This window comes from Solea solea, chromosome 21 (genome assembly GCF_958295425.1).
Source record: "Solea solea chromosome 21, fSolSol10.1, whole genome shotgun sequence".
Taxonomy (NCBI): Eukaryota; Metazoa; Chordata; class Actinopteri; order Pleuronectiformes; family Soleidae; genus Solea; species Solea solea.
The window spans coordinates 883229-908504 of record NC_081154.1 but is presented as its reverse complement, the minus strand read 5'-3'; the positions used below and the strand labels follow the sequence as shown (position 1 = coordinate 908504).

Sequence of the window (25276 nt, the reverse complement as noted above, 5' to 3'; positions counted from 1 at the left end):
CAGGCCAGAGTGGAGATGTAATCTCTCCACCTTGTCCTAGGTCTACCCCGAGGCCTCCTCCCAGCTGGACGTGCCTGATATACCTCCCTTGGGAGGCGCCCAGGAGGCATCCTCGCCAGATGCCCGAACCACCTCAACTGGCTCCTTTCAACGTGAAGGAGCAGCGGTTCTACTCCGAGCTCCCCCCGGATGACCGAGCTTCTCACCCTATCTCTAAGGGAAAAGCCAGCCACTCTCCTGAGGAATCCCATTTCGGCCGCTTGTACCCGCGATCTCGTTCTTTCGGTCATGACCCAACCTTCATGACCATAGGTGAGGATGGGAACGAAGACTGACCGGTAGATCGAGAGCTTTGCCTTCCGGCTCAGCTCCCTTTTCGTCACAACTGTGCGGTAAAGCGAATGCAGTACCGCACCAGCCGCTCCGATTCTCCGGCCCATCTCCGGCTCCCTCGTCCCCTCACTCGTGAACAAGACCCCGAGATACTTGAACTCCTTCACCTGGGGCAAGGAGTCATTCCCTACCCGGAGAAGGCAATCCACCGGTTTCCTGCTAAGAGCCATGGCCTCAGACTTAGAGGTGCTGATCCTCATCCCGACCGCTTCACACTCGGCCACGAACCGATCCAGTGAGCGCTGAAGGTCGCAGGCCGACGAAGCCATGAGGACCACATCATCTGCAAAAAGCAGCGACGTGATCTCAAGCCCGCCAAACCACAACCCCTCTCCCCCACGACTACGCCTCGATATCCTGTCCATGAAAATCACAAACAGGATTGGTGATAAAGCGCAGCCCTGGCGAAGGCCAACACCCACAGGAAACAGGCCTGATTTTGTGCCGAGAACCCTGACACAGCTCATACTTTGGGCGTATAGGGATTGGATGGCCCTAAGTAGTGCCCCCCTCACCCCATACTCCCGCAGCACCTCCCACAGTATCTCCCTGGGAACCCGATCATACGCCTTCTCCAGGTCCACAAAACACATGTAGACTGGATGGGCGTACTCCCAGGCCCCCTCCAGGATCCCTGCAAGAGTAAAGAGCTGGTCCGTTGTTCCACGACCAGGACGGAATCCGCATTGTTCCTCTTGAATCTGAGGTTCGACAACCGGTCGAACCCTCCTTTCCAGTACCTTGGAGTAAACCTTACCAGGGAGGCTGAGAAGTGTGATGCCCCGGTAATTGGCACACACTCTCAGGTCCCCCTTTTTGAAAAGGGGGGCCACCACCCCAGTTTGCCACTCCTTTGGCACTGACCCCGACCTCCACGCAATGTTGAAGAGACGTGTCATCCAAGACAGCCCCTCCACACCCAGAGCCTTCAGCATTTCTGGGCGGATCTCATCAACCCCTGGGGCCTTGCCACTGCGGAGTTGTTTAACCACCTCAGTGACCTCCCTCAGGGAGATTGACGATGATCCCCCATCAGCCTCCCTCTCTGCCTCCACCACAGAGGGTGCAGATGTCGGATTCAGGAGTTCCTCAAAGTGTTCCTTCCACCGTCCGGTTACCTCCTCAGTCGAGGTCAACAGTGTCCCATCCTTACTGTACACAGCTTGGATGGTCCCCCGCTTTCCCCTCCTGAGGCCCCGAATGGTTTTCCAGAAACGCCTTGGTGCCGACCGATAGTCCTTCTCCATGTCCTCTCCGAACTTCTCCCATACCCGCTGCTTTGCGTCTGCCACAGCAGAGGCTGCCGCCCTTCGGGCCCGTCGATACCTTGCAACTGCCTCAGGAGTCCTCCGGGATAACATATCCCGGAAACACTCCTTCTTCAGTCGGACAGCTTCCCTGACCACCGGTGTCCACCACGATGTTCGAGGGTTACCGCCCCTTGAGGCACCTAAAGCCCTGGAGCCACAGCTCTCCACTACAGCTTTCACAATAGAGTCTTTGAACACTGCCCATTCAGGTTCAATGTCCCCAGCCTCCACAGGGATACAGGAAAAGCTCCGCCGGAGGTGAGAGTTGAAGGCCTCTCGGACAGGGGCATCCTCCAGACGTTCCCAGTTCATCCGCACTACACGTTTGGGTTTACCAGGTCTATCCAGAGTCCTCCCCCATCCTCTGACCCAACTCACCACCAGATGGTGATCAGTTGACAGCTCTGCCCCTCTCTTCACCCGAGTGTCCAGAACATGCGGCCTTAGATCAGATGAAACGATCACAAAATCGATCATCGACCTTCGGCCAAGGACACTCTGGTACCAAGTACACTTATGAGCGTCCTTATGCTCGAACATGGTGTTTGTTATGGATAGTCCATGACTTGCACAGAAATCCAATAACAAACGACCACTCTGATTTAGATCAGGTAGGCCGTTCTTCCCAATCACGCCTCTCCAGGTTTCCCCATCGCTGCCCACGTGCGCGTTGAAATCTCCCAGCAGAACTATGGAGTCCCCCGACGGAGCCCCTTGCAGGACTCCATCTAGGGCCTCCAAGAAGGCCGGGTACTCCGAGCTGCTGTTCGGTGCATAAGCACAAACAGCAGTCAGGGCTTTCCCCCCCGCAACCCTAAGGCGCAGGGAGGCGACCCTCTCGTCCACCGGGGTAAACTCCAACACAGCGGCGCTCAGCCGGGGGCTTGTGAGTATCCCCACGCCCGCCCGGCGCCTTACACCCTGGGCAACTCCAGAGAAGAATAACTTCCAACCCCTATCCAGGAGTGTGGTTCCAGAGCCAAGGCTGTGCGTGGAGGTAAGCCCCACCAGATCTAATTGGTAGCGCTCCATCTCCCGCACAAGCTCCGGCTCTTTCCCCCACAGCGAGGTGACGTTCCATGTCCCCAGAACCAGCTTCTGCCGCCCAGGTCCAGTACGTCGAGATCCCCGACCTTCACCGCCACCCATGTGGCAGCGCACCCGACCCCAGTCGATCTCCCTGCAGGTGGTGGGTCCACAGGAGGACGATGAAGAGGCCACGGGACTTGTTCGGGCTGTGCCCGGCCGGGCCCCGTGGTAGACCCGGCCACCAGGCGTTCGCTCACGGGCCCTCCGTCTGGGCCTGGCTCCAGGCGGGGGCCCCGGGCTTCCTCCGGGCAGGGTCACTCTCTTCCTCTGTTGTTTTTTCATGAGGTCTTTGAACCATTCTTCGTCAGGCCCCTCCGCTGAGACCAATTTGCCTTGGGAGACCCTACCAGGAGCACTAGGCTCCAGACAACACAGCTCTCAGAATCACAGGGGCACTCAAACCTCTCCACCACGGTAAGGTGATGGTTAATATTTAAAGTAAATTTACCAACTTTATAAACCAAAAAAATTGGAAACCTTAAAAGAGTTTTCAGCCATAGCATTAGCTTAAACAAGCTAACTAGCAATAGAGCAATCAGTGTGTGTGACAGAATTTAACCAAGAAAATCAGCAGTTGGACACAAGAAATGTACGTTTTCTTTACTTCTTTGTAAAACTGAACATTTATTACTCTGTAAATCTGGCATCCTTTATTTATTTTATAGATAGTTTTTCAGTACACATGTGTTGTTAGCTTGACAGGCACACGTAGCAACAAGAAATCAGACAGCTGGGGTTTAGCAAATAATCAATACTTGCTTCTATTTATCTTCAAACAACTTTTGCCATATTCTATTACAGAGCAAGATTAACAACTCTGAGATTAAAATTATTTTGTCCGAGCAACGTCAACAAATTGAGTGAATGCGAGTGAATTCAGACAAAAGCAAACTGCGAAAATGTCAAAAATTAAACCCCCTTCAAAGTTTTCATGCCTCAAAACAGCTTCAGTCTCTTTAAACGTGTGTATTTAATCACTGTGTTAACATTTAAACCAACTTTTTAAACCAAAATACTGGAAACTTTTAAGAGTTTTTAGCCTTAGCCTTAGCATTAGCCTAAACAAGCTAACTAACAATACAATCTGTGTGCGACAGAATTTAACCCAGAAAATCATCAGTTGGACACGAGAACTTTGTTTTCTTTGTTGTCTTTGTAAAACTGAAAATGTATTACTGTTTAAATCTGGCATCGTTTTATTTGATAGACACATTTTTTTTCTTTAACACTTTTGCTGAAATCCAACCGCTGGGGCTTTAGCAAATAATCAATACTTGCTTCTATTTATGTTAAAACAATTTTTTAGCCGTATTCTGGTGCACGGTAACATTAACTCTGAGATTAAAACGCATTATTTTGTCCGAGCGGCGTCCTGACGCTCCGTGTGTATAAATACATGAATTCAAAACCCTCACAGAACAAATTTAAAGCAACATGTTCACGTGTTTAACATTGTCGCACAAACCCGCTGCTCAGATTTCGCGGTTTTCCCCGCACAGTCGGCGAGGAAACGCACAAGAGACGATCATGACTCCATTTTAGACGATTTTATTCATCCCCCGAAAATAGCAACGTCGTCCTGGAGACGTGAGGAGCCACAGACGGAGATCGATCGCCCCACAGTTTTGCAGTTTTGTTAGACTGTTTGTGGATCAGTGGTTAATCCCAGCACAGATTTAATCTCCCACAGTGACATCATCTGTGGTCCTCAAATTAAATCTCGATGTCCACCGGTCTGATGTCTCCCGTCTTATTGTCTCGTACCCACAGCTCTCTGTCTTTGCCCGGGTCCACACTCTGCAGGAGCTGGTCCACCGGCTCCATCGTCTGGACAAACAGGGAAATTACACCAAAAAATTTAAAATTTACACCAATGTCTTTTTCTATGTCTTCTTAATTATATCATACAACACTAAATACAATATTTATACCCTAGAATTGTAAGTTTAAGTCTTTTTTAACTTACAATATACATTTTTTACCCTGTATGAGACTTGACTTATTTTAAATGTTGTAATTCTCTTTTTACACTTGATGCTTATAAGTATTGCGATACCTTTTGTCTCAAGATACTATTATATTTGTATACTTACTACTACTTTTACTACCTTTTTACCCACTATAATAGTTTTTTTTTTATATCTACTATGCAGTGTTTCATTATGATGCCATGATATTAATTTTATATTATTAATGTGATATTAATGTCTTAAAATATGTACTTTGACGTTTTTAGGTCTTACTTTGACATTTAATATTTGAATTTTTACATGTTACACTGCTATATATTAGCATATTTGTCATCTTTATGTCTATACTACATTTATGCTCTACAATGCTATGGTATTGTCATTGAAATTTCTGAAGGTGGACCTAAAACCACAATAAAAGCACATTAAAATCATTAAAAATAACTGTACATTTTAAAATAAGAGTAAAAAGTGAACGCCTGCGATTCCTCTGATTAACATTCAACCAAAAACCTGCTTTTTTGTTGTTATTTTTATTGATATATTGAGAAGAACCCATGAGACACATGTTTTCTTTCACTTCTGAACACGTCGTCGTCGTCGTCGTCATACTCACACTTTGGTTGAACATGTCCGTCTCGTGCCTCAGAGTGGTGTACTGACACAAATGCTGTCGTATCATCTCCACACGCTCCACCTCCAGCCGCTCCAGCTCCTGAAGAGAAAAAGAAGAAGAAGAAGAAGAAGAAATCATCCTGAGACAAAGAGAAGCTGCTACACTTCATATCTGACGACACTGAGTCAGGGGATTTCTCACCAGACTCGTCGTGACCATCTCCTCAAACCATTTGGACTGGGACTGGTTATAAAGGTCGACGCAGCGCATCAGATCGTCTCCTGTTACAGAGAAAGTGAAAGAAAAGAACGTGATGAGAGCCATGGTTCTCAAACTGTGGTTTTTGGTATAAAAAAAAGTTTGAAAACATGGGCATCATTTGGATGGAGAATAATTGTTTTTTTTTATTGTCTTTTAAACCCAGATTATTAAAGACAATGATCTGTTTTTGTATAAAAATGTACGATTTTTCTAATTAAATCTACAATTGTATTATTAATACGTGAGTTTTAAAGGTGACATGATGAAAAAAAGAGCCAGAAAGGACAGACTTTAAATCCCTAAAGCTGCAGTAGGACGTCATGATTTCTGCAAGGCAGGAAATTGTCGACACAATCATGGAATTGAGCAATAAAAATGTTGGAATCTTGTGGAATTTTTTCATGATTTGTCCAAAATTTCCATTTTTCTGAACTCTGGAATAAAATAATGATGGTGAATATTATGGCGATCAGGGCGTTACTTTGAGAACTCAATATTTTCTCAGGGTTTCAGAACCACTGGATTAGAGGCTTTTATTCTGGAATAACCTGTGATTCTGTAGGGTCCTCACACTTGTGTCTTTTAGAGCATTTGTAGCAGTACCACTTAGCCTCCAGCAGAGGGTGCTCATAATGTTTCCCACCTTGTCATATATGGGTGATTGTGACTGTATTAACATTATTTAATCTTAGTTTAAAGCTGATGAAGGTTCGGTAAACAAGAGCAGAACTGGTAATAACTTCACAATGATTAAAATTGTTAATAAAGTAAAGTGGGTGTGTCCTTTAAAGGGACAGCCCTAACTTTTATTCATGAATATGTCAATTTTCAACAGTAAACATTAAAATGATCAAGATAAAAACAAAACAACACTGGCTGGTAATATATATGCATAATATATACATTAAAAAACATACTGTATATGGGACTGCAAGTAATAACCTGACCTAACCTGACCTGCTAAAACTGAGCTTCTCCAGTATATACAGGACTGTATATGTAGGACACACTATGTCCACCAGGTGGTGCTGCTGTGCAACTCTTCCCTCACAGCAGCCGCCTTCACTCATCCTCACTCATCCTCACTCAGTTGATGTGATTATGAAGAAAAAAAGGTGACGATAACAACACGATCAAATCTGTCCGGTCGTGTTTTGAGCTGACGACAAACAAAACATTAATCATGTGTGAAGATGAAGGAAGTGATGCAGATCATTGTGTTCCACAGTAGTTTCTATATACGTCCAGTGAATAAAGTGAGTAGAGTGTTTGTGAGCAAACAAGTCATTTCACCTTTGACCACCAAAACTGAATCCCTTCATTCATAATCCAAGTGAACATTTGAGAAGTCACAGAACATTGTAGATCCAAAGCTACTCAGTCCATCGTTGAGTTCAAGTGAACATTTGTGCCAAATTTGATTCTGAAGGAATCGTGTTCACAAGGCAAAAACAATGTGAGTTTGGTGAGTCCAAGTGAACGTATGGACAAAATGTAAAGTTCTTTGTACCAAATTTAGAAAACCTCACTTATAACGTTCCTGAAATACGACATTCACGAGACAAAAAAGGTTATTTCTGAGGTCACAGTTACCTTGATATTAAAAAGTTCATCCCTGAGTCCAAGTGAACATTTATTTGTGGATATTTAAAATGATTCCCTCATGATGTTCCTGAGATATCATGTTTGTGAGCAAAACAGTGATTTATAAAGTCAGTTTCCTTGACTTTCTACCTTTTAATTATTTAGTCCAGGTGAACGTTTGTACCAAACGAAAGATTCTTCGGGTAATTTTTGCCTCTGTAGGACATTCACAAGGCAAGAAAAGTGCTTTCTGGAGTCAGTTCCGTTAACTTTTTCCCTCTGAACACCAAAATTGAATCAGTTCATCCTTGAATCCAAGTGAACATTTGTACCAAATATGAAATAATTCATACAAGACACTTTTTGACTGGAGTTGTGAGAACAGTTTTTCGTGGGTTTGAACAGTTTTCAGGATGTTGGCCTCCTGGAGCGTCTGTGGGATTTAACAGGTAAAAAAAAGCTCGTAATAACTGCTGCTGCTGTACAGAGTTAACAGCGGCTTCCACTCGGCTCAAAATGTGTCTCTACGAACAGAAACTGAAGATAAAATGAGGAAGGAAAAACAAAACAGCTGCTGCTTTTTATATCAAAACCATCATCGACTGCAGCAAGACAAATGCCCTTTTTTCTGTAAGTAAGAAGTGAGACGGGTGCGTTGGGCCTCAGGTGATGGATACACAAACATTAGGAAAAGGTGATAATAAAGAGACATGAAGGAGCCACTGCTGTGTGTCTCCACGGCAGCCATAACGAGTCTTTGTTATGAGCACACTGATGCCGTGCTTTAGTTGTTTTGGCATCAGCGTCCTCGCTGCTTCCCTCACACACTGCGCTCATCATCACTGGCAGCCAGACGCCCAGAGCACCGTCAACAACTGCTGCTGTTTTTCTCCCCGGTTACATAAACTCTGTGTGTGTGTGTGTGTGTACAGAGAGAGCCTGTGTGTGTGTGTGTGTGTGTGTGTGTGTGTGTGTGGAGCAGCACTCGTACTTGTGTGTAACAGCATGTGGTCGTGCCTGGTTGAGTCATGACATCACACTTTTGGCGGCGAGTCGACATCTGTTTACTTTTAGCAAAGTCGCCTTTTTTTCTCAGGTTATTTAACCTTTTTAAAAAAGTTTTCACAAAACCAAACTGGTAATTCTGCTAATGCTGATTCTCCACCTACACACACACACACACACACACACACACACACAGGTTTGCACAGCTATTCTTCGGGGTGTGTGTGTGTGTGTGTGTGTGATCTCATACCAGCGCTACGACAAAAAATGACAACATGGAACACCACAAAACAGTTTGTGGCTGATTATCTCAACACGATGACTTTGACTGCGGATGTTGAAGAAACATCAAATCACAAGGGAGTAACTCTCTTGTCGCCCCAGTCAGCTGTCTTAGGTAGAAACCGGTCTAGCTCCATCCCCTACTGTACTGTACTATTTCATATGGCACCCCAAGGGAAGGGTACTGAAAACAGAACAACTGGGGCTGGTTATTTTGGTAGTACTCCTAATGGAAACGCAAAAAAAATACATATGAACCAAACCAAACCAAACTATTCCACTTGATGGAAAAACATGGCATCCAAACATTCTCTGTAGACAAAACTGTGTTGTATCCAAACATGATTACACGGAGAATCTCAACACTTACCGATTTTTATGTCATTGTATGAGGAAACGTTTTTGCTTCATATGTAAAAGAAAATATGAACATCCAAATCTACTCAGTCCAATTTGATAGAATTCACTCCTGGCATTCCCAAGGAACCACAGGAACCTAACTGTAACCTAACCACAGTTTGAGTTTTAGTCCCAAACTTATCCAGTTCCTTAGAAATGAGGGGGTTCTGCCTCATTAAGACCAGGTTGTGGTCTCCGTGAGGACTACTGGTCCTGAGAAGGTCAGTGTTTATGCTAGAAAAGCTCCTAAAGAGACAACAAATACAACTGCATACACCTTATGCCCCATTCTGGTCAAAAAAAAAGTTTAATCCCAGAGTTCACTCCCAGGTCAAATAACTGGTCGACTTCTTCTTCTTCAGCTGCTTCTTATTTGGTAAATATTCCAGCTGTTTGCATAACGTTTAGCTATCAGTGTTTGTCGTGAACCTTACCTTTTAAAACTTGAGATATCGCTGAATGTTTTGACCAAAGTTAAAGATACAAAACAGAAACGACTGTTGCTGAGTTTTACGGTGCTGTTGTTGTTGTTGTTGTTGTTGTTGTTGTTGTTGTTTTGTCCTCCTTCTGCATGTTTTGTTTCCAGCACATTTGTGACATCACAGTTCACACACGTGTGGTGAGGTGAAAAACATCACCACAGGACAGACCAACAACTGACACACGGGAACAGTGTTGAGCACCTTCAAAAACACCAGGTAAAGCCACTAATTTCAGTGTAAAAGAGGCTCAAGGTGCAATAAGCTCGGGTTCAAACCAAAACAAAGGGCAACTACAGTATTGTACTGTAAAATTGTTTTGTTAAACCATCAAAAACAAAGCTAACAGTTTGTTTTTTAACTCCTTCTAAAAGTGAGATTTTCCAAAACAGCCTGTACATGTGAAAAAACAAAGCATCAGCCTGGTGTTTCCTTGCATTTTGTTCCAAACAGAGCTTTTAGAAAACAATGTTGTGAACCGCCCACTGTGACTGTTTCTCTGTGATCGTTTACATTGTACAGCAGCAGAGCTGCTCACATTTGTGCTGATTCTGCCAGATGGACTCTTTATAAAACAGGAATCACTGAAGGTTACAGTGTAATAAATGATTATTTCATGCTTGTCTGACCATAAACATGAAGAAATTACTACAATTACATAATGACTTCAATGATAATTTGAAAAGAGGACAAAGGTAAGAGAAACTCAATGTTACCTCATTTCTTAACTGATTCAAAAAGCTTATTCAAGAAGAATAAATCATTTTAAATATTATGTTAAAGCTGCATTTGTCAATAGTTTGGCTAACTTCCTGTCTGTTTTTAGCATTAATGTTCATCCTCTGTATATATTCCTACAAGTAGAAAACTCAAAATGACAACAAATTATCATTTTAAAAGTTAGTCAAAGCTGCTAGTCAGCAATATTACGCATTCCCCTCCCTCCTCTGACGTCACCTGATGAACGTGTAACCCTTCCTACAAAGTCCTAGTAAAGAAAACTAGTCAAATATCAACTTTTGGCTAATCTTGTGCTAACTTCCTGTTACCTGTCCTACAAGTCCGAGAGAAGAGAAACCTCAAAACGTCAACAAATTGTCTCAAAAAATATCACCAGAAAAGTTAGCGAAACCTGCTGTCATCATTAGCATCTTTTTGGCTGACGCTAACTTCCTGTCTGTTGCTGCCCATAGCATGAAATTTCCTCCCTCCGTCATCGCCTCATGAACGTGTTACCTACATTTTCTTACAAGTGGAGAAAACTCTGAAGATCAGCATGTTTTTCTGAAAAAATATATCATTTTAAATGTTAGTCAAAATATCAACTTTTGGCTGACCTTCTGCTAACTTCCTGTCTGTTGCAACACTTAGCATTGAATTTGCTCCTCCCAATGACACCTCATGAACATGCTACCCCTCCTATGAAGTAGAGAAAACTCAAAAGTGAACAAATGTAAGTTTAAAAAAGGTTTTCTGACCTAAATTAATGTCTAATTTATTTTTCTAAGTATCACGCTAACAAGCCAGCGTTATATTGATTCCCACATTAATCAGAAAATAGTTCCTCATGTTTCCACTTGAGCTTTGGACATTTTATTTAAACAGAAATCTGACCACAAATTCCAAAAGGCTGGAATTTGTCATATTATCTTGAGTAAATTTGTACTCGGTATAATCTGTGTGATAGACGAAGGGACTTTATGGGCATATGGAGTTAGTCCACGCCCACGCTGTACTGTCAGTCTGGTGTGAAGGGACCAGTCGAGTGAAGAATGTTTCTGACCTCTCTTGTTCCCTCCCAACATTAAAAAGAAATTCCCAGTCTCGCTCGAAGTGCTGATAAAGCTCATGACTCATGTGCAAAGACAAACACAGCCGGACCTTTTGTTGGCGCGCTCCACTGAAGCGGCTAAAGAAACACTGAAGGATGATACAGAGTTACGAGCAGCGGGTTAACTATTGACGGAACAATATGAGATCTTCTGCCAGCACAGTTTGATTTGTAGCTGCAGGGCCTGCGCTGACATAAACCACTGATGATGATGCTCAGTAGATCACTGATGAGAATCCTCCGTTTGAACACAGGGTGGGGTGGGGGGGCGCCTTTTATAGAGGGAATGATGAAGTCCAGACCCACATTTCTGCTATATGGAAAAACACGGAGTTCCACGATATATTTTCTTTTCACAAATCTCAGTCTTATAGGGTGATTTGCACTGACGCCTCACAGCAGGTAGGTTCTAAGTTCCGGTCCTGGTTCATCTGAGGACTTTCTGTGTATGCATGTTCTTCATGTGTCCCCATGGAGTTTTCCAGGTACTCCAGAAGACATGCAGATTGGGTTTAAGCTATTTAAAGAATTGCCTATAGTCTGATTGGTTGTGTCCTCACAAGCTACCTCTCACACAATGTCGTCCATGACCCTCAAAAGATAAGTGGTAATATCTGTGAAGGTCCACAGATCATTGTATCTTCTTGAGTTGAGTTGAAAACATTTCACCATCCAAGAGGCTTCTTCAGTTCTCAGAACGGAACTTAAACTTGGATGATACGTTTTCAACTAAACTCAAGCAAGTCCAGATGCCTATATCTTCATTCTTGAACGTAAGCGGTAACAGATGGATAGAAATCAGGATACAAATGACCAAAATCTGAAACCAAGGCCATGATGAAAGTTTGTAGAGTGTTTTATGATCTCTATTACGAGTTAGAGCAGTACACGTTGAGGTGAAGCAGGAGCAGAGTTGGAAGTCAATGAACTTTGGGTAGTGACCATGAGAAAGAAATCTCAGCTAGGGGTGAAATTTTTCTAAGGTTAGGACCTTAGACATCAAGACAAGAAGAGTACGCCACTGCTTATAGAGCAGTAATAGTAGGAGAGTGGAGTACAGGAGGCACTGAGATGAGAAGGGATGACGGGAAGAGATAAGTGTGTGCTTGAGTGGGATGGAAAAATATGAAAGGTGATGTAGGACTTTTCTAACTCCAGAAGATGGCAGGACTGCAACACCATGGATGCAACCTGAGGTTAAACCCCACTGAAGAAGAGAAAGTACAGCCACTACTCATCGAGTAGCATCCAACAACGACTCCATAAATTCAGGGTGCCTTTCAATTGGGCCATATCCAAGGAGAGACCCGGAATTCTTCAGGATTCCCCAGAAGGAGTTGGAGCCACAGCCCTCAGAATATTGGACGAATGGATGGTAAATCAACCGTACACCGACACCTTTGACCTCTGACTCTCACCTGCTTGTGTGGATTTCCTGCGGGCCTTCTTGATGTCTTCTTCGATCTTGCTGTTGAGTTTAATCTCCATCTGCTGGCTCTTCAACTCCAGCTCTTTCTGTCTGTCAGCCAGTGCTTTGCGAGCCTGGTGGTGAATAAGAGAATCAGAAAAATCAAGCTCTCGCACACCACACCCCAATGTGGGAAATCTTTCACCTTGACAGAGTTTTGTTTGATCGCATTTTTAAGGTTTTTTCCCCCAACAACATGCTCAAGCTGCTTCTTTAAATGCCAACATGGCCAGGGACCAGTTTCCTGACCAGCTTGAGATGCTCCGTCTTTCATCAGATGAGTTCATCACACAGAAATTGTGTTTTCGAACAAATGTTGCTCAGATGACAGATGATGCGAGACAGATTTGCAGTTGCCTTCAGGCTTCGGCAAATTTGCATTTCATTGTACACATACAAAAAGCAGGAAGCATTCCAGTGACAGGAAACAGCCGTCATGGTGGAATTTTAATCACCAGTAAGACGATTCCCTGAAATTGTGCTGCTGCCAAGTGCAGGGACAGAGCTGAGTTACATTAGTTGCTCTGCCTGATCTTAAATCTACATTTTTGTTTTGTTGCGTGTGTTTGTGTGCTTACCTTCTCCACCGATGAGTAGCGCCCGACCAGCTGCTTCCGTAGGTCAGCGATGTGGTGGTCAAACCTCTTCATGTCCTTCTTGAAGTTCTCCCTGAAGTTCAGCAGAGGCTTCTCCACTTCACTCTGGAGCTGCAAAACAAAAACAACAACCACCAGTTCATCAGTAACTAGCAGAAGACAACAGTAGGAAATAGAAGAAGGCATACAGTAGAATGCAGAAGAGAGAATACAGAAGAATATGCAACATTTTGGATGCTAACAGCTACAAAACACTACTACCAACCAACCAACCAAAAGGCAACGATTGAGGGTTAATTTTGAAGGTTAAATAGTTGTCCCAATCCCTCATATGAGAGATAATGAAGGTGAAAATAATGAACAATCTCTTTTTCCAGGGACTGAACATTGTCTTCGGGCCTAACTAAACATTCTCTGTCTGTACCAACACTCCTGAAAATGCACATGACCACTGGTCATGTTTTCTGCCCGTGAACAGGAAGCACATTGTCTACTCTGCAGCTGGCTTCTTCGTTAGAGAAAATACTACAAATGAGAAACAGCGATGGCTGAAAGAGTAAAAAATCAGTTGTTGGACCAACAACGAGGTGGAACTCTTCCTGGAAGCTAAAGCGAATAACTGCATCACTGTTTCCATACTTCCTTATTTCTGTTTCAACCCAAGAGTTTTCAAACTGAAATGGGACCAGCGGTTACATCCAAATGTCTCTGTTTTAGGTGCTTGAACACTCTTGTTTAGTGTGGACACAAGTAACCATAAAAGTGAAATTTGCATTTAGGGAAAAAGTTCTCATCTAAAATAAAGTAGGACAAAGCTACAGCTCAGCAGCTTATCACATTTAATCAAACAGTTTCGCCTAAGGACAGTGACTTCACCACCAGGAACTTTTTCCAGGAGGTAAAATGTACCCGCAGACTTGATTATTTGATCATATTCTGTCTTTCTGATAGTTATAAAGAATAAATCTATCAGGCAACATTGAGTAATGAATGACAATTGAGATCCGGGTGTAGATACATAAACTGTCTCCTGAAAAAACAATGATAGCTGACATTCAAAAATGGAAATCACTTTAATGCCCCCTCTGCATATATCTGATTGAATTATCTAAAATCCATAATTGGCTCCATTTCCTTTAATTCCTGTCTAAATCCGTCATCATCCTCCCACTCTGTGCCAGTTTAGATGAGCGAGATTTAATTTTATGGAGTCAAACAAACAACAGCCAGAACATTGTAGGTACCTGGTTTACACCACGACCTTAGCCCAAAGTTTACACCCAAAACCCTAATCTTACGAAACCCTTAATATTTAGCCTTTTCATTACATACTTGAGTAAAGCATTTTTTCCTGGCTGACATTAATTCTGCTTCCTCTCGTAGCTGCAGTGGAAACCATCAGTCAAAGTTCACGTCCACTCGATCCCTTCCGTCTATCTCCGGGCACATCTGTGCATCTCTGGGGGAATAACATCACTGACTCCATTTCCTCCATCAGTCCAGCTGTAACCCTGGCCTCGATCTCGTCTCTTCCCTCCAACACTCATCAATCGCTGATTCAACACAAGCTTCAAATTACTCGTCATGCTCCCCTGTGCAGTTCATCTGCATAGAATATGGTATTTCCTAGACTCGTCCAAGTCACGACTGCTAATAGATGATTAATCCAAAGCCTCAAATGTCAATGTACAGGACGTGCATCAGCCCACAGTCATCACGCAGATCTTTACTGTGTAATTACATCTGACGGTGGCCTGTCATCCACGTGAGTCACATGATGAGTCCACGGTCAATATGGATGAATTTAATCAAACACTTTATCATACTTCATGGTACTTCAATGCACAGTTTTATACAGAAGTCCCAAGCACTTGGGGATTTTCCTACAACCATACGCTTTGTGTTCCTCCTTTTGTAATGTAAAAATGTAAAGATTCGTAGTTTGAATCTTACTGTCTATTAGCGGAAAACCAGCCTTGCAAGATCAGGCACGCCGACCCAGAGTCCTCATAATCCAGGTCAGTAGAGGGGAGAGTCAGCTGTGAGAGTTTGTTTTACGACTATAATGATAAGGCAGTAAACAATGGATGGATGAAAGGATGTTTATGGTGGTGTTGGAAAAATGTGTACTCCGAAACTGTAGGGGGAGCACCATAGACAATAAAAGCAACCAAACTATTCTATGTCTAAGGAATCATATCAGGGCCCTCAGCTGGGATTGGCTCCAGCAGCCCTTCATGTGGTGTCTCATAACTTGTAATCTGTTGATATGATTCAATAGCCATAAACTGTTAAAGGCTTTTTAACTATCACCCTCGAAAGCACCTCTGATTTCTCAAGTTGTCTAAGATTTTTTGGATCCCCAAACTGGAGAGCACAATAAGTTTGCCTGAGTTATACTGTGTGAAAATCACATTAAATGACACTAAACATTAAATATTACAGCGTCGCATACCTCTATAACTCTCATTACTGTTTTATGAGAGAAAACAAAGAAAACAAAGTTGTGTTTAGTCTGTGACGTGAAAGGAGGCAAAAAAGTTAACAAAACATGTTCTGAGGTGTCTAAACTGAGGTGAACACGACTGTGAGATGTAAATGTTTTAACCTGCTTCATGACTTAAGCCAGTGAAAGTAAACAGATGTGGGGGGAAAAAGGTTTGAAGAAACTACCACATTAGAAATGACTGCCCTGTGCTACCTCTGCTAAACACCGAACTTTGGCCAAATCTATGCAGTCCACCTGGGAGTCCAAATTAAAGGGTTCTCTCAAGGTGTCCTTAAGATAATGCATTCAAAAGGCAAACACCTTAGACCACCACAAATGTATCTTAAAACTTAATTGTTGACTCTAAGTGAACGTTTGAGCCAAATTTCAAAGCACTCCATCAAGACGTTCTTGAGGAACTGATCACAAGAATGGGAGCACGGGACGTACGAACGACCCAATGACCCAACCCCTCTGGTTGTTTGGGTTCTAAGTTCTGATTCTAGTGAACAAAACAAAGAGGCAACTGGACTTTTCATTCATTCTTCATCATGTTGAAGATATAATAGAGAATAAACAAAAACGTGGCATGACTACCTTTGAGGAGAACTTTAGATGAACTTCAGCTTCGTCTGCCAGACTCTTCTTCAGCTGGGCCCAGGCCTGTCCCAGAGTCCTGAGAGCAGATACGGGGGAGAGAAAAAAGTGTCTGTGTTTAATATCTTACACTAGAAAGGACCCCACACACACAGACATACTTTTACATCCCAGACATGGAGGAATGGCAGAAAGTGTCAGGGAAAAGTGGGGAGTGAGACAGAACTGGGTTGTGGTGGCTGAGTGGATTCAATCCCACGAGCGCACACTCACACATATGTGGCTCGGAGCAAAAGTTCACAGATACATAATGTGTTAGTAGATCTACAAGCTGAGGTCCACGGCCAGTTCAGCAGATGATTAGGACGTATGTGACATGAGATATGGCTCAGCTTTTCACCGCAGCTGGCGGCTTTAACACTCTGAAGGCCTGTATTGTTTTCAAGAGAAGCGTTACAATCAAGTTAGCCGATAAACATGACGCAATAGTTATGGGCCAGACAAAGTGATTCATGGTCCGGGATTAGCCCTGACAGAAAATAGAGTAAGGCAAGAATCCACTTCATATTTCTCCCCGAGTTGTAAAACAATCACCCAGCAGGCGGAGAGAAGCCGACGCGAGGCTCTGGGTCCAGAACTGGCCGTTTTTTTTTTATGGGTAAGCGGGTCACTTCAAAGCATCGCTCTGAATGTAGACATGTGTGGAATTCCCTCAGACTGACATCCAAAACATTCCTCACACTTTCAGAGCAAAGTCTGGCACCTGCAGCTCTATGGCAGAAAAAAGAGGGTCCAAAAAAATACAGAAAGCATAGGTTTCACTGCTAAGTTCCTGAATCCTTTTCGATTCAAAAGGTTTTGATAGATTTCTTTCGTACACCCAAATTTGCTTGGACACCAGAGAGTTTATCGAAGAACTACAAACATTTGTCCAACACTTCTGTCTTTGTAGTTTTTAGATCCAAAATGTAATCAGACATTTGTCCTTTTAGCTAAAGTGGAGGTCAACCAATATGAAGTTAACCTTTCACAAAAAAGGCAAATATTGACCCAATTAATCGTTACAACTGATGAATTGGTCTACCTCTACTTCAGTAGTGGAGATCCTTTTTCAGTTCTGATAGTTTTTGGAATCATGGTAACGTTTCGCGAGACTAACACGGTTACATAAAGATTGGTCTTGCAATTTTACGGGATCACTCAAAGGAAAATCTCTTCTAATCAGACAATTTTACACCATAACCAACAAAGTCAAAATCAATCCAATTCAAACATACTGTAGAATTATATTGCTCATTTAGATTCAGCTGTAGTTGATTAATCCCCATTTCTGGCCTTTATTTCACTAACTTTTCCCCAACTGTGTCAAGATCCAGGCGAGGTTGCTGTTTCAACAGGAATTTCAAGCAGTATTTCATGGTGTGTTTAATACGGTTAAGGTCAGACCGATGCACAATATGGTCTCTGCATTAAAAACATATGAGAAACTAGTGGAAAAAAAGTCTTTACAGAGGCTGGAATGCTCCAAATGTTCTTCACACTCAATTAATTGCATCTGTCAGGTCCCCGTGGTCTGGTCCCTAGTGACAGACCGTTCGTTTCCAACAAAATACAACAACTAAAGGAAAATGAACTCCTAATCATTCAACAGCACTGATACGGAGCACGACAGGCAGAAGGAAAAGAGTGGTCACATGCCTCCAAACCACATCTCTACCAAACAAATGGCAAATTCAGGAATAAATAGACGAGTGGCTCTGGGCTGCGGCCACTCGGACGGTAACTGACCAACAAAACAGCGATTGTGCTGTGTGACAACAGAGCAGCCTGAGAGAGAGAATAATGACAGTATTGTGCTGCACTTTTCAGCGTGTGGGCAGACTAAGCTGGCTGGCATAATCTGGATTCTATATAGGACAAGTCCATCCCACTCTCACCCCTCTGCTACCATGCTAATATGAGTAGAAGTTACCTCTTCTGCACGTAAACAGTGCAGGGGAGAGATAAGCCCAGCTAAATCTGCTAAAACTTTCTTGTTCTGATGTAAAAACTTTTCCTATTTTTAGGTTTCAAACAAAGTAGTATAATAATTAAGACAAATTCAGAAATGTAATGAACAATAGTATATTTCTACATTTGCTAATATTAGCTAGCACACACCAGGGGAACCTACCAGAAAGTAAAGATTAAATGATAAACTTTTCCCAAAAAAAGTTGTGCTAAATGCTAGTCTTTTCAGTTCAGTTCACAAATGTCAGCTAAACCACTGACTATAGCATCTAGTATTGTTATTACTTATTGTCTTAAAGATTTCATTGCTATAGCTAATGTAGCTATGTAAAGTAAGAACCCTAACCCCAACAGTGTCACATGTTTAGCCATCACAAAACAACGAAAAATTAGCTCGCTAGCGGCTCCAGCATATATTTACCCTACACACTGACATGTTATATGCTACTAGCCATCCCATAACAAAAAATACTGTTTTAAAAAGTCCCATTCAATGATATTTTACACAATAAAGGCTTAGTTTTCTGATAGTGTCGACACTTAAACATAGCTAGCTTTGTTTGTAACAGCCATCACAATTAAATCTTTATGGCTGTTTAATTTAAAATTTAAAACAGAGAAGAATGCTATTGCTCTGGTCAGTGGTTTTTCCAGCTAGCCTGTTCTGGTAGCTTCATTTGGTTTATGCTATAGCTAATGTTGGCAAATGTAGTCCAATGCTGTATCGTGTACATTATGTATTAGCATTTATCATGAGCCCAACTTTACTGCGTTTTCGGCAAAGGTTTGTCATTTAATTAGTTCATATTAAATGACCTGGTGTGGTCGGTATGAAGTGCAAACTTTGTTGTCAAAGCATTGTTGGATATGTTTAAAATATCTTCAAACTATGAAGAGCTGGTAAAAACTAGGGTTTTTACCAGTGACACCGTTATTTTAGACTTTTGTGCTGAGTCATTTTAAGCTATTTCCAAAAGACACAATTATCCAACTGTGTAACATAAAGAAGAAATAAAACAGCCCACAACCTGACTCAGCTGAAATGCTGTTGCTGATTTGTATTGACAGTTTTACAGTGTGTGCATTGTGATGCATGCGATATCAAGGTTTTTAGATTATATTGAATGTTACATTTTTATCCATCCAATATCCAGTCCAGTGATTTTCACCAATAGCTCATCCCTAGTAAAAACCTATCCATGTTCATTCTTAATGTAATACTGTGAGATTATTATATATTATATAGTGTACTTTGATTATGTTTTCCCATTCTGACACTCAGTCACATCACCATGCACTCTCACACTGTCCTTGTGGAATCTCTTAATAGCGTTGAGTTTAATAACAACACAGTGGGCGTACAAATCACAGTGTCTTCTCTTTGTGGCTCTCATGAGCCGGCCTTTCCCCCTCTCTCAGCTCCCCGTTACTCTGCTTTCCATGTTCCTGAGACTCAGACAAAGAGCTGCCCTCAGCTTGATATCTCCTCTGCTGTCAAACTGGCTACAGACTCCTTCTCCCCTGCAGGGACTCCCCGGCCCCCAAAAACACACAACTAACAGTCTGTCTCCTCAGATCTCACTGCCCTCATTTTCACTCGTACCAACCCTCCTTCGTCTCCTCCGCTCTCTCTCTATCGCAAAAGTATGCTGCAGCGCTGAGATCAAAGCGTCCAGAGATTTTACAGGAAGGACGGACAGTGTCACAGCATCACTGGCAGGACCTCCACACTCAGGACACCCACCAGAAGTTCTTGCCTGGACAGTTTAGTTGACCGCATAGCCCACGGTAACACTGTCTGCCTGATGTGAGCCTGATCTTGTGAGACAGAAACTTCTCTGAGATGAACTTTAGAATATTTATTTATTCATGCCTTCTGATTCTTAAAGAGGTCTCAAACTTGCAGCCCCCCATTCAATTTAATGTGGCCCGATACTCTAAAATCAAGTTTATATTGTGAACTATTTATCTTTCCATATCAAAACATACACTTTTATTGTGAAATTATGTGATATGTCATAATAAATATTATTATTTTCTCCCCCCTCAAACCCCTCAGTGGCCCCCGGGTTTGAGACCTCTGACTTAACCACTCTCCAGTCCAGTAGGTGGCAGTAACGCACCTGTGAAGTGGTTTGCAAACTGCGAATAAAATCCACAACCCACAGAAGAAGAAATCAAGAAATGTAGTAATCAAAGAACAATTATATAGCCATTCTTCTACGAGTTGGCCCAGAGCTCCAACTTTTTTAAGGCCTCTATACTTTCCGTTAAATGACCTTAGCGTGACCCAAATGTCACAATTAAAGGCCCAGAAACAGCAACATTGAGTTATATCGCATACATCTGAAGAGAGAAAAGCTTAATTTACCTCTTCTCCACTTCAGGACGGACTCATGGATGATCTGTCGGACATATTGAGGATTTGAAGATGGTTCTGTTTGTTTTCTAATCCGTTCCAGTTGTTTTGCTCATTTAAATATTTCCAATGTCACATCAGCAAACGTGCATTCACATTCGTATGGGTTAGGTTTGTTCTCTCATCAGAAACAAAACACTGTCCAAAAAAAATCAAATACAAAACAAGCCACAAAGTTCTGTTGCTGTCGTGAAAGCCCTCGTTGACTGGTTACACATTTTGTCATGAACATAAGAAAACGGAACTTTCCAACACAATCTCAACATGTCATTTATTCAACTGTAAATGCTGGAGTACATATGACAGGCCTGTATGTGGCGCTGCCACAGAAATACAAAGAAAGTGGAGAAGAAGATGGAGAGGTGGAGCTAAAGTACACAAGTACGATCAGCTTACTTCCTTGTTGTACTGTTAGGATGGCGGGTGGCGCCAATCACTTAAGCCTCATTACCGCCTCCAACAGAGTGTTGATAAGTAACTGTGTAAAATACTTGAATTAAAATATACAGTACAGCAGAGGCGATCTCCGCCAACGTCAGGTTTGTTCTCTCTCGCTGTTACGCGTACTTGAATTGAAACAGATCTCGGACTGAGGCTGATGACGTTTCACAAGGACCAGAGTACGCAAGTACAGAGAAGTACAGTATGTATAATTAACGGTTAGAGAGGTGGAGCTTAATGATCTTAAAACTGCTTTCTCACATGTTTTCTCTGTTTTCTCCGGCAGTTCGAACAAGTCACCTCCCAATGCTTACTTGGTAAAATAGGCGGAGCGAGAACATTTCCCAGGTATGAGGACCGGACTTAGTCCGGGAGTACTCAAGTACAGAGAAGTATATGAAACGGCCATTGTTTTGATTGTATACACAGAACAACACAAAGATGGCAAATCAAGATGTTTCCATTTTCCAAAAAAAACCCTGTTGTTTCTGTGTGGATAAAAAAAGGCCGTTACGATGCAAAACCTCTGCAATTTCTCCTGAACTCGTTTGTGTTTGTGTGCTTACAGGCCGTAAATACCGCATAAAAAAAAATAAAAGCCATCTGCTGTGAGAGGGGCCTTAAATCACAGCCTCTCACATCCTCCTCATCATCATATTCATTACACGAGAGGAAAGAAGGCCAAAAATACAAACTTCCAGCTGCTGTGTTTTCAGAGCAGCTGTGCACAGCAGAGTCTGGCAGGTTCGCTTTCAACTCATTTCTTCTCATTTCATTTGAATATTGATTCATATCTTTTCATGCAGCCATATGTGTGTGTGTGTGTGTGTGTGTGTCTTTCTGGAAATAATTGACAGAACAAAGTCGCTCACCCTTCTTCTTGTCCTGCGAGCGGGATCTGGGAGAGCTTGGAGAGGTTCTTGGCGTACTCCTCTTCTATCTTTATCCTGAGAGGGAAGTTTAAGAGTTTCATTAGCCTTTATGCAGCGCTGACTGTTTCCATGTGTTATGCAGCCCGGTGATGTACATGAATGAGCATGAAGAAAAAGAAGAAGAAAGGGGGAAATGGTTTGTTTAATGAGAGAAGTGTATGGTTTTCATGGCGACCCGCAGAAGAAGAAGAAAAGCCACACAGCTGATTAGAAAGCTGATACCTCTCTCGAATGAACTCGGCCATCTCTTTCTGCATCTGTTTCCCCTTCAGCTGTTTCTGCAGCAGAACCTCGAACCCTGTGATGCAAGCGTTGCCCTGGAGATCCTTCTTATCGGCCTGCGAGAGACAAACATGACATCGCACCTTAACTGACGAGTGTAGTCAAAGAAATCCACAGAGCTGCTTCTGCGACGTTCACTCTGCACTTTATCTGATCTGATCATCAGCTCAACAAACTCGGCTGATGCTCCTGTTTGTGAGGGAGAACTAAAAATCTCACTAAAACGACCACTCAAGAGGGGGCAGGGGAGAAACAGCTGTTCATCTTAAATTCAAACGATATTTGTGGTAGAATTATATGGAACGACGGAGATTTTACTGTTAAAAAAAAAGTTGTGATGCAATGAATCTATAATACATCTGTCAACGATCTGCTAATGCTAATGACGCTAATGTGAAACAAGTACGTTGGAAATCCGAGTTCAGGACGAGTCATGACCTCAGAGTTCTCAGAGGTCATCATCAGCATAGCTGGGTGTAACAGTCCACTTCCTGTCAGCCATCTTAGTTTGTAGTTTTCTGGGTTTCCCTCCATGTTTCCCTCTCACCTCCCCTCCTTCCTTCCTTCCTTGATTACCTGATTGTTCCCAGGTGTGTGTGTGTGTGTGTGTGTGTGTGTGTGTGTGTGTGTGTGTGTGTGTGGTATTCAAACCCTTTCTACCAGAGAACAGAGAGAGTTTTCCTGTCACCAAAGTTGCTTGTGTTTCTGTATGTTTTGGTTTTGTTTCACTACTTTTCCAGCATGTTTGTGGATGAGCATTGCTTTGAAGATCCCGTTGCCTGTAGAATGTTTGAACTCCTAAGACCTATGAGACTCCCCCTGGCTCCAGCTTTAAAGTTCCAGTATGTAAGAACTAGTGACATCTAATGGATAAAGGACTATTCCATCCACACCTCCCTTTCACAAGCACGCCAGGAAGCGACTATGGCCTTCATGGACCAGAAGGGATGTCCTTCTTCTCTGTTTTCATGGTAAGTTTCTGTTTCAAAACACAAAACCTACTAAAGTCCATGGCTGGTTTGTCCATCCAGGCTGCCGTAGCAACATGGCAACACAAGATGACGGCCTCCACAAAGCACAACCCCTTTCCTAAAGTATTTGGCTTTATTTCAAAGCAATTATACACTCTTACAAATGAATTCATGGGACTTCAGTGTTCAGGCTTACAAACTGTTTTTTCCTTGTGATGTTTGAAATATCAACTCGGAGGAAATAAAATGAGGGTGTGGGTCTGTGGAACGGCTGCACACAGGGATTAAAAGTATGTACTTTCACTTTCTGAACTTTTCTAACATTTAAAATCCTGCCTATTGACACATATATGAAGATAGAGTAATATTTTGGATGGAGATAAAAGTATTTTCTTGGTTTTTGTTTTATAAAATCCCACGCTGACAGGTAATTAAGTAAGTTCATTTAAGTTTGGGCAAAATGAGCTTGAGCTTCAGCGTTTGTCAAAACAAAATGAACTAACAAACTAAATAGGTAGTAATAGGAGTAATAGTAATTTCCCCAGGTTCCCCAGGGTGGACGGGAACCATGTCTTGACCAGATCTTCTCGTGATGATTACAGGGTTCTTGTTTATGCGATGTTTCAGAAAACGATTAGTGTCATGATCCGGTTCCTTCAGTGCGAACAGAAGCCACAGCTCGGAGGTCTGACCGGTCGACGCGGTTCATAAAAGGAAAAACTGACTTGTTGGGTTTCAACTTCCCCGTACGTACCACACCTGGTCGAGATTATTACCCTGCAGTGGTGTGTGTGTGTGTGAGTGTGCGATGTCCAAACAGAGCATCAGAGAGCAGCTGGCAGACATGTATGTAACATATTATCCTTCGACTTCGCCATGTGTTAGACCTCATGAACGTCCACGCTGGTTCTCACAAAGTCTGAGATAAATATAAAAAGATGAAACAGATTCGCTCGAGTTTTTTCTTCTTCCACTTTTCCTGTGTTTGGTCCGTAAAGCGGTTCCTTCTCCCCTCCCTGCCTGCGTTATGAGTCGCTCATCATCAAGTACGATCTCTGGACGCTTGGTTAAGTCGCGGTGGAATTTACCCAGAAGAAGTCGCAGTAGCTCCACTCGTCTGGTTTCAGCAGCTGCTGCTCGTGCAGAGACACGGGCGACGGGAACGTCACGCAGTTGATCTGAGACACAGAGAAAAAGACAGAAAGAGAGAGTTTAATAAGTCGTTTACAGAATCACAACAGACTTTAACTTCAGGACTGTAGAGCAAGTGTTTATGAGCGCACACACACACACACACACACACACACAGAGAGGCACCTCGTCTCCATTGAAAACAGATTCAAGATTATTTTATGGATTCTGTACTATGACGGGTAGAAATGTAGAGAATAAAGTCATGTAGAGAAAGTATATGTACAAAATGGTATAAGATATGAGAATAATAATAATAAGAACAAGATATGCTATTGACCATATTGACGTACATTCATACTAGAGGTCGATTTAAATGGTTTTTCTATGGCTGATGCCAATTCCCAATAATCAATGATAAATGTTAATTGTTTTTTGTTTTTTTTGGCTCATAATTTAACTCCATCAGATAAAATATAACTGTTTATTGAACAACACTAATCGTCCGTTTCTCCAATCTACATTTAATGCCCGTCTGCACTGCAGTGCATAAAATTTTTTTAAAATAAAAAATGTATAAATTAAATATTTAACACATGAAACAAAACTAAAAATGTTTAGTACTTTTTGGATAGTCAATACAGTTTTAGAGATTTGCATTTATCAAGGCAAATAACGACTGGATTATTTAACCCAACCCAATATTTGCTCAATCCATCATT

At 42.5% G+C, this 25276-nt stretch overlaps 1 protein-coding gene across 1 annotated transcript in view; it reads right to left on the bottom strand.

Annotated features, from left to right (window-relative positions):
* Window positions 1–4324: 4324 nt before the first annotated feature.
* LOC131448541 (growth arrest-specific protein 7-like) overlaps window positions 4325–25276 on the bottom strand; it is a 52121-nt gene continuing 31169 nt past the window's right edge. The window contains exons 6-14 of the mRNA XM_058621108.1: window positions 24512–24601; window positions 22393–22508; window positions 22111–22185; window positions 16369–16447; window positions 13266–13394; window positions 12638–12761; window positions 5580–5659; window positions 5379–5477; window positions 4325–4619 (exon numbers count right to left, since the gene is read on the bottom strand). Of these exons, the coding sequence (XP_058477091.1) occupies window positions 4506–4619; window positions 5379–5477; window positions 5580–5659; window positions 12638–12761; window positions 13266–13394; window positions 16369–16447; window positions 22111–22185; window positions 22393–22508; window positions 24512–24601 (906 nt within the window). The 3' untranslated portion in view covers window positions 4325–4505. The remainder of the gene's footprint in view (window positions 4620–5378; window positions 5478–5579; window positions 5660–12637; window positions 12762–13265; window positions 13395–16368; window positions 16448–22110; window positions 22186–22392; window positions 22509–24511; window positions 24602–25276) is intronic.